At 31.2% G+C, this 10,163-nt stretch overlaps 1 protein-coding gene across 1 annotated transcript in view; it reads left to right on the top strand.

Moving 5' to 3' along the window:
• Window positions 1-6,424, top strand: part of LOC134265554 (uncharacterized) — a 12,683-nt gene extending 6,259 nt beyond the window's left edge. Inside the window, exons 4-7 of the mRNA XM_062747769.1 lie at window positions 1,140-1,270; window positions 1,829-1,895; window positions 5,874-5,958; window positions 6,073-6,424. Of these exons, the coding sequence (XP_062603753.1) occupies window positions 1,140-1,270; window positions 1,829-1,895; window positions 5,874-5,958; window positions 6,073-6,424 (635 nt within the window). The remainder of the gene's footprint in view (window positions 1-1,139; window positions 1,271-1,828; window positions 1,896-5,873; window positions 5,959-6,072) is intronic.
• Window positions 6,425-10,163: the final 3,739 nt, after the last annotated feature.

The following is a 10,163-nucleotide window of genomic DNA, read 5'->3' as shown; positions in this document are numbered from 1 at the left end:
ATGGGAGAAGTTAAGTCAATTTGAGGAAGAAATAAACAATAACCTGAAGAAATAAAAAAAATTCAACTATTAACGTGATTAAAAGGCAAGAATATGCAAATATATACAGGCATGTAGTATCATTTGTATCAGCCAGAAAAATTTTTTTACACTTAATTGAAAAAATGTTCACCCTACTCCCCAATACTCCCTGTCTGTTTTATGATAGGAATTATAATTTTAGGCATCAAGCAGTAAATTTTAGAACAATGTCTACACATTCACCTAACACATATTAAAAAAATGAAGATATATTTAAAGACTTTTAAAGAATTGATATTTTTAAAATATATTTTTACCAACATCACAAAATTCATATAACTGGCCCAAACTGGCAGATGATTAAATAAGCAATTAAATGTTCTACTTTCTTATTTGTAAGCATTATGTGTCCAGTGGTAAGAAGCCTATTAGAATAGCATAAAAAAAGAATGTACAAATGTTAATAATTGATTTATCAAAAAAAAATTTATTTCCTTCTCCTTCGGAACTTTTTTATTCTCATGTTCATAACTAAACCTAAACATAAAAAAATGCTGGCCTTATAATGAAGAAAGGGGCCTCTTTCAAAATAGATAATTTCAGGGCCGCTGGGTCAGGGGTACCAGGGGGTTCTTTGACTAAAAATAAATTAATGCTTTGAAATCTGCCCTTTGATAAGCAATGGTGCCTCCTTTAAAATTTGTGAATTTCATGGCTTTTGGATTAAAACACGAGCCAAATACAATCGCTGGAAAGTTGTTACATGATACTCAGGTGACCTATAAGGCCCGTGGGCCTCTTGTTTTATCTAGTTTTCACAAACTGAAGATGGGATTTGATGTGAAGTAAAAGAAATAATTGTATAGATTGATAAGAATTGTTTCAGATAGGCAGAATTTTAACATCAAAGACGATTTACATTTTTTTCTAGAAATTTATCATTAGCATCATTTTCAATGAAATAAGGCCAAAAATATATACAAATTCAGGCATCCATTTGGTAATTGTATCATCTGTCCCTCAATTTATTTACGTACTAATATAGTTACACTCATATACCTTAGATATTTGTATAAAATAACAAGGTACATGAACTTTGTCTTATTTTGTTTTCTAAGGACATAACATCCATGACAAGAAATTGTACTTACGATGTCAAAAGTGCAAAACAGGTGATTGTGCATATGAAAAATGTTCCACAGATATAAAAAGCGATGTATTTTGCTCCTCTGTAATAACTTCTGGACAGGTAAGGCAAAGCTTCATATAGTAGAAGATACCTGTGGTACATGTTAATATCCGTCTTCTGTATTATCACCACTTGACGTTTATGATGTTTATTAATCTTTGAAGAAAAAAAATGGAAAAGTCCGAATGTGGCCAATGGGGTTCTTTTTTATTTGATCTTGTATATGTGATTTTTTTTTTTTTTTTTTTTGGGGGGGGGGGATTGGAAACCTTGAAGATTTGTCTGAGTTAGCTCTGAGTTAGCACTTGTCAAGAATAAAATTATCAATTTGATCGTTTCTTAATTTTGAAGATTTAGAACAAATCTATTTTGATCTTTGATAAAAACAAAATTTGAGAAAGGACGTTACTTGATTCATGATGTATCGATATTTTCCAATCATTATAAAAAATATTCAGTTTTTATATAATCATCATCAATTGAGCCGTTTCAATTATTTTTTGTGTATATTACATTATTTTTTTAGAAGTACTTTTATTATGGAATATATTATGTATTTAAAAGCCCGATTATTACTTTACAGATATTTTATTTATAGAAAAAGGTTTTATTCTATAGGAATTTACACCGAAATATTATATGGAAGTGGTCTCTGCAACAGAATCAACATCTGGTAATAAAAATAGTATGTACTCTCCTGTACTCTCCTGTCATAATACGCACCCTGTAAGGTATCGCAACCCCTAAATGTGTTTATATTAAATGGTGATTTACTGAGTGAATTTTACATATATTCGAGGTTTTATTGAAAATCTTATAAATGAAAATGATTGATTGATTGATTGTATATTGTTTAACGTCCCTCTCTAGAATTTTACTCATATGGAGTCGCCTAAAAATGAAAATGAAGATCATCAGATCGTCTAGATTAATTCATATATTTAACTTTCAGTTAGAGCACTTGTTTCCGTTCAATAAACAGAACATATTAGTCATTGATTCTTTCTTAAAAAATGTAAAAGAGTTGAGATTTTTAGATTACATCTAAAGACAACTTTCTTTCATTGTGCGTTCTGCTAGACAAACAAAATGAATTCTCGAATGTAAAAAAGTATAAATTCATGTATAATACGTTGTATTTCCATTAGTAAACGCTTCAGAATTAGAGGCGCATTTGGTCGTCTGACTGGGACGGCATGGTATTGCATAGTATGAAACATGCCAAACTCAGCTCAATGGGAACTTTCGGCTCAATCTTCTAAAAGAACCGTGACGGACATATTATCTCGTATTTGTACCATTAGATAATTATATACATTTTATGTTAATTCTGTGTTGAAGGAACCCAATCTTTATTGATTTCAGGGAAGCAATGCTCATCGTTTTAGCATTATTACCTACAAGGACAGTGGTTCTGTCTTAATAGAAATGCCATGGCACAGAAAAATAATCATATTTACATTGTATTAACAATTGAATGTTGCTTTATGTCGTTTGAGAAATGTTCACCAGATAAAGATGTGAAATGTAACAAATTTTTCATTGACTCCAACCTTTTTTGTATATAAAATCTTATTTTTTTTTAGTATAGTACCTTTACTTATTAACTGAAGACTTCGCAAAGGAACAATCACTAGCCATTAAATGCCTTATTTTTTGTCCGAGCAACGGGAATGAGAATTGAACCTTTTGGGTCTAAAACATTCGAGCAGAAAATCAATTAATTAGGGCTCACTTTAGCGTTAGACCATAAATACCATATGGATGGAATTTTTTGCGAGATGCAAATTTAGCGATTTCCTTTCGCTATATAATAAATAATTTTATCTGTTTTACAATGCATATGAAAGAAGCTATTAAAAATAAAATGTAATTGATTTAGCAATATTCAATTCTAGCGATCTTAGTACTCTCACTAATTATGCCAAAATCAAATCCTCCCTTAAAATTCTGTTTATACGGTATTCTGATATTTCTGACTATATGCATAATGAAAGGCGCCGTTGAAAATCTTCAAAGGTTTTATTGAGCGCCTTTAAAAAAGGACAGAGACTTGATTTTTATATATACATTTAAGTATTAGATTAAAAAAAAAAATTAATCAAAAGTATTGTTTAACATGTGGAATAAATGAAACCAAACCCAACCGATATAACTCATTTTAGGTACATGTACCGGTATATATTTGCTGTATGTACTAGAATACATGTAATTGTTCTACTATTATCACCTCAATTTTATTCCATCGCAAGGAAAAAAAAACGTAAATCTTTTCAACAACTGATACACAACTTTGTAAGCTCGAAATATACGTCTAAACTGTAGTTCTAAAATGAGATTTTCATACATAAATGTTCAACATGTAATGCATTCATCAATAAATACACAAATAAAAATCAGATACATATTATGAAATAATATCCTTAAATATAATTTTAACTTTATACATTTCTCAGCTGCATAAGTTTTGAATTTTGTAAAAAGCATAACTGCACTTAACGTAGTTGCAATAATGTAGCCCTTTACGAAATTTGAATCTGATGTTTGCTGGAGAGGGCTACAATGCCACACCATCTCCGTATTAAATAGATATTTATGAATACGGGTGACTGCAGGCAAAATAATATTTTTTACATTCAATTTACTTCTAAAAAGACGAAATCTTTATTTACTGTCAACAACATACCCCGTTTAACGCGAAGACTAGATAAAATAGAATAAAACGGGGTGTTTACCAGTCACTGTTCCAAGCAGGTATGTTACAACACACTTTGAAAACAAAGTCCAAAGTGCGTTAAATTTGGGACCAAATCAACGCACTTTGAAAAAAAAAAATGTCTTTTCAAAGTGCGTTATTCTTGCAAATCTTAGGTATGATAAAAAATAGAACCTGTTGTATAACTTTTCGGCGATAAGGTCACTTCAGGATGTAAAAGTGAGCGATTTTGATTTTTGCATTCTTTGAAAATTCTTTCTCTCTTAAAAGTTTTCTGTACTTTTTTTTCCAGTTTGCAAGCATTTTATGTAAAGTATTTTTTTTTAAGTTTTCAACGTCATACCAGTTATGCAAATACAATGTACATATGTTTGGGTGTAACATAGGCATCAGTACCGGGAGGGTGAGGGTTGGGGTTGGGCTTATAGGCACACGAATGTTTTGCAAAGATAAATATAATATATGCATGGAAAAGTGGGACATACCTTGGAGGGGGGGGGGTCTTTCAATTTGCTTCCGACGGCTTTGTATAAAAAAAATGGATTTGGACTAAGAGACCCTTTAATCGTCTTCTCCTTGTTCTCAATGAGGTTAAATGAGTAAATGTAAATTAAAAAGTTTTTAGAAAGATATAATTATTACAAATTGATTCTCTCAATTACTGAAATCTAAGTCTAGAATTTTTTCAAAGTGCGTTAAATTTCCTCATGGTAAAAAATGTTGATGTACACTCTTAATGCACTTTGAATTTTTTTTTTCGAAGTGCGTTGGGTGTCCAAAATTTTCGCGTTGATTTTGTCCCAATTTTAACGCATTTCTGAATGTTTTTCAAAGTGCGCAATTTTTTCAAAGTACGTTGACACACAGCTATTACAGGTCAAGCGGGATGCGCTGACAATAGATCTTGAAATTAAGAATATAATATTCAATTTGTAATAAAGCAAATATCGGCATTTATAAATAATTGTGATCATGGAGAAAACGATCATATCCATTTATGCCTGCTGTTCAATCCAATTCATTGGATAGATATATTTTAAACTAAATACTTGTGATGAATATCATCACTAATATTGATAATTAAAACCATTCAATGTATTATATTTTTTTGGTACAAAGCAATATGCAGGTTTAAAATATGGGAATTCCCAAAGATGCGTTCATATAAAAAATAAAGTCTGACTTGCTGTCCATAAAATGTATGAAGGTCAGTGAATACGACTGACAAATATATGTATGGCCATGGGTCGTTCTGTATATTTCTGATCGATTTATGTCTTTTTTTCTAAAATGATGGTTGACTATTTCACGTGTTCGAGCATATTGTCCTAGTAAGCGCAAATCATGCTACCAAAAAGTTACTTGACGGTATTTAGTATTCACAATTTTATCTGAGGAAAGATATCACAAGATGAATGATAATACTGTAAACTCACATATTTCCATGGGGTAAATCTTTGTGGATGAAGCATTGTTGAATTTTAATGCATGTGATGTATCGGAATTTATGTCATTCTTAAATGAATCCTTCTTTCTTTCATTTGATTTAATAATTGTCTGACTGTAATAAACAATTTTAGATCATTTAAATTTAGAAACATAAAAAGGATCTTTGTGTTAAAGAACAAACCTTCATAAACCCTCAATTTTTCTTTGCTTGACTACAGTTTGTTTTGATTTTTTTTTCGAAACACATGACTTAGCTATAGATAATCCAAAAAATAAATCAGGCCTAAAATTAAAACGGGCTCGCAAGGCCTGAATCATAAAGTACAACATTCATTTCATTTGTGTGTGAGAGAGGGTGTTTGAGGAGGGGAGGTGTGTATGTGTATGTGAGAGAGTGAGAGGGTGTGAGGGTGTGTGTGTGTGAGAGAGAGAGCTAGAAAAAAAAAAGAGAGAGGTGTATGTGTTCTCTAATTAGTATTTTTCTTGATTTTTTTAAAGATGGAATCCACTCTATAATCGTTCCTGTTGTTGTTGGAATTATTGTTATTATTGTAGCTGTATTCGTTCTAGTTCGCTTTCAAATGTGAGTACAATCATGTATATTGAAATCATGAATCTCAAAGTATTTTTGTGCAGTAAAATTTACATATAGTGCAATTTAAAAAAAAAACACTCTACCACTCTTGTGTTCATTTAGGAAAAAGGCAGACTGCTTCACACGAGCAACTGTTGATAAAGAGATACCAGATTCAGAAGAAAAAGATGAGCCTGCTTCAAAGCTATGTCAGTATCTAGGGAAGCTATGTTGCTCTCGATCATGTAGTGATGTTTCGGAGACGGACGCTGATAATGCAATCCCAATATATGCAATCAGTGATGACGGCTGCTATGATACTTTTGATTGGAAAAATGAGAGGAAGCAAGAAACAGGTAACATTTATGACCATGCTCCTGGCAAAGATAACGGTGAAGAATCTTTTTATGACTCAACCACAGACAACCGTTTGAAGGATGACCTTGTAGAGGATACATATGATAAAGTTCCGTAAACTTTATCTAGGTTAAAAATATCCAGTCGACATGAGATTTATAATGAATACTATTGACGACGAGGAACTAGCATAATATCCAGTTTATAAATTATCTTTTATATTACAGTGTATAATATAAAGTGTATACTAAGTAAACTTTAAAAAAACATTCATGTACTAGGAAGCTACCAATTATCGGACGACAATATTAAAACAGGTATGATTTCAGCATAAAAAATATTCTATTTGTAAATGTTTCATGAAGAAAGAAAGACTGTATGTATCTGAGAAACTATTGAAAAAAAACGTATTGAACTGTAAGTTATACATCTGAAGAACTTTAAACACGTTACCTTCCCCAACTGTTTTTTTTTATCTTTTATTTTATATTTTTTTTTTTGTGTTCTTGTCCAGTCATTTGAGCTCTTATATAACTTTGTGATCAAAGTTATTTTTATGCATATTTATTTTCTATTTTAATTTTTTTGCATTGCATATTTACATGGCACAGCGATTTGTAGCGTGCTGATACAGCAGCCCTCTCTTTTACATGCTTAATTTTTATTTCACACAGCTTATTTATGGGCAGCGGAAAGGGTAGAAAAAGATGGAAGAATGGGCAAAATTAATTTTCTAAAACATATTGAAATAAGAATTAGCAATGTTAATTAAATAAAATCATCTGGCTCTTTTTCAATATCAACAAACTCGGCTGCGAGAATACCATCTCCACAAACAGTCATGAACCGAATTTATGATCGAGAGTCTGTAATTTAGGGAAAGTTTAAGATCAAACTCTCATTTTTTTTTACGTGTGCAATGTTTTTATTTTGTTGATTGTAAATTTATTTGTAATTCCCAGATTTTTCTATCACAACTTGTTTATTTTATAGATTGTATGCAAAAAATATAAAGAACATTTTGTGTCATACACTTAGTCATGTTAGTAATATTAAGAATTTCACGAATGAAATGAGTTAAAAACTATACACACAATCAGTGACACGAGTATACTGAACTTACATTCGGAAGGGCAGGTAACAATGCACTTCCTGTTGCACAAGTGTTAACATACCATATTACAGAAAACGAAAACAAATTAACAACAAATTTCATTATTTTCTTTATATTCTATAAGATAAATTATGAATTCTTTAATAAGGTTTTCATTTTACTCATGTATTGTCATAATCTTTTAACCATCTAAAACTGATGGATTATTGTGAAAAGTAAGAAAGATTTTCATGTATTTAAAATTCAAAATGTTGGACGTTCTCTTTTCTAGGAAATAAATGACTCATATGTCTTTTCTTGTATTGTCATCGAAGTGGAGGACACTATAAACACGACAATGTCTTCATATGTGTTTTCATCTCGTGCTACTACAAGGTTTATTTATATATTTTATTTTTATAATATATTATGAATGAACACAGTGAATTTCAAATGAAGATATGCATAAATATACTAATGGTGAGATTTTATGTTATGTACTGTATCGCCCTACGGCGCACGGATGATAACGTCAAAGTGCATGTGTGAAAAACAGCGTCACGTTTCATCTTTACTTAAAATAAAGTTAGATAAGTCCCACTTAAATTTAGAAATTCCACTGATTTACATACTCGAGTCTCAAAAAACAGCTGAGGAATGAAGCTGGCATACACATGCGATCTTCTGAAGATGTATTAGCAAGTTACGGATAGCATTCTCACCATCATTCAACTAATAGAGAATTTTATATCGACCGTCGATAGTGATAGCGTCTCTCGCTATTACAATAGCAGTTTGTCCGTATTTTTCTCATACCTTAGTACTCGATCAAAAAGACTTCGTTAAGAAATTTCATTTGTATAGTAAAGATCTAGTGATATTTTTTCATATTTTGTATCTTCTGTATTCTTTTAAATCCTCATAAGGTTTCATTTCATCTTAATCAAATTAAACTGCTCTCTGGTGCGCTATAACGTCATCAAACGCCTCCATTTTTTGTGTGTTGTGTGTACCACTTTGCAAATTCGAATGCTCCGGAAACTGCAAAAAATTAACCAAATGACTTGAAATTTTCAAAAAGATGACAAAATTTATTAAGGAACATAATTAGGATAGTTATACCGCCCGCTTGAAAAGTGGGAGGGTATATAGTAATCGGTATTTCCGTCCATCCGTCCGTCTGTTTCGCCTTTTTCTCTTATCCGCAACTCATCTTATACTACTGAGTGAAATTTAATGAAACTTTCACAGAATCTTTATTACATATTGTCATTGCGCACGTCCTATTTTACTTTTTTATTCGACTCATATTTTAGGCTTCCTATAGCAAAACATGGACATTGCCATTTTATGTTTACCTATGACGTCATATATAGAAGCTTCTGGATAGCATTTGATAGGACGAGTTATTCCTCTTTACACATTACCATAAAACAATATGCAGCAACACGTGGACATTATGGGAGGCGGGGGGTATCATTTAGTGAGCTCGTTGCTCACAGTATCTCTAGTTTTCATCCAAATCTTGTGAATTTGAAGCTTTTTGTTTCGGTTTAATAATTGTGTATTCTCTAATATAACCTTGTTTTATCTAGCGTGCGCCGTAGGACCGTGCCCTGTGCACATTCAGACATTACAAAATCTTTATTTTTGTCTATATATTATCAAAAAGATTATGATTCACTTAAATATGCTGAATAAACCTGTACTGAAAATATCAGCTTAGTGCGTTCATTACGCTTTTAGAAAAACGTTTTGTCCACGATTTTCCTGAACAACCCTCGTAATCGTACACCAATTAACATAACAGGGGTCTCTAAATACATCTTAACGAATATTACATTTAGTACGATAAATTGATTTCACTGATTTTCTTTCATGTAAATTGTTTTCCAAACATCGGTGAATACAAAATATACCTATTATTTTACAGTTTTTACATTGATTATTCTTTCTTTAAGATGCCCCCGTCTCACAATATACGGGTTCAAGGTAGAAGGCTGGATTATTTCCAGTTTTATAAATTGTTTAACAGTGTATAATAAAAATGTACACAGAATAAGCAGTGTTAAATAAAATCAGGCTCCTTTTTCAATAACAGCAGACAAGTTGCAAGACTACAATCACCACATGCAAAAGAAACAGTAATAAGCTGAATTAATGCTCGTGGACTTTCGAGTCTGTAAATTATAATTATTGAAAATCAATAGGTTAAACTATTTAATTTATTCTATCTGTGTAATTTTTTGTTTATTATTATTATCATTTTTGTTATTTTGTAATTTTCACATTGTAAAATAACATTTTTTATTTAATAAATTGTATGCGAAAAAAATTCTCAGTACCCAAGGAGCACTTGTCATTCCTAGTCTACCTATTTTTAAATTCCTGAAAAAAAACATTGCTTTAAAGCACCCCCATCCCAAAAAAAAATCATCATTACAACGTATGTGATGCTTATTATTCCCTCGATACTGATTCCAACGTTGATGTCTTTGGATATTTTGTGTGCTCAGAAGAGCACACATTTTTTTTTTTGTCCCGAGGGACCCTTTAAGACAAAGATCTAGTAATTTGCTTTAGACAGCATTTTGGTGTTAGATCAATTATGACATCATAATCAGTTTAAACTTTCTTTTTCCCTACTCTGCGGCTTTAATAGAATTATGAAAAAACGGATTTTCATGGAATTCAGTTTGAAATCACATGACAAGTAGTCCTGATACCTATATTAAATTTGACATTTTTTTTTAAAGAAGAGGGC

The sequence above is a fragment of the Saccostrea cucullata genome, unplaced genomic scaffold (assembly GCF_032062105.1).
Source record: "Saccostrea cucullata isolate Sc308-1 unplaced genomic scaffold, CSIRO_AGI_Scuc_v1 ctg2109, whole genome shotgun sequence".
Lineage (NCBI taxonomy): Eukaryota > Metazoa > Mollusca > Bivalvia > Ostreida > Ostreidae > Saccostrea > Saccostrea cuccullata.
This window is presented reverse-complemented; position numbering and strand designations above follow the sequence as displayed.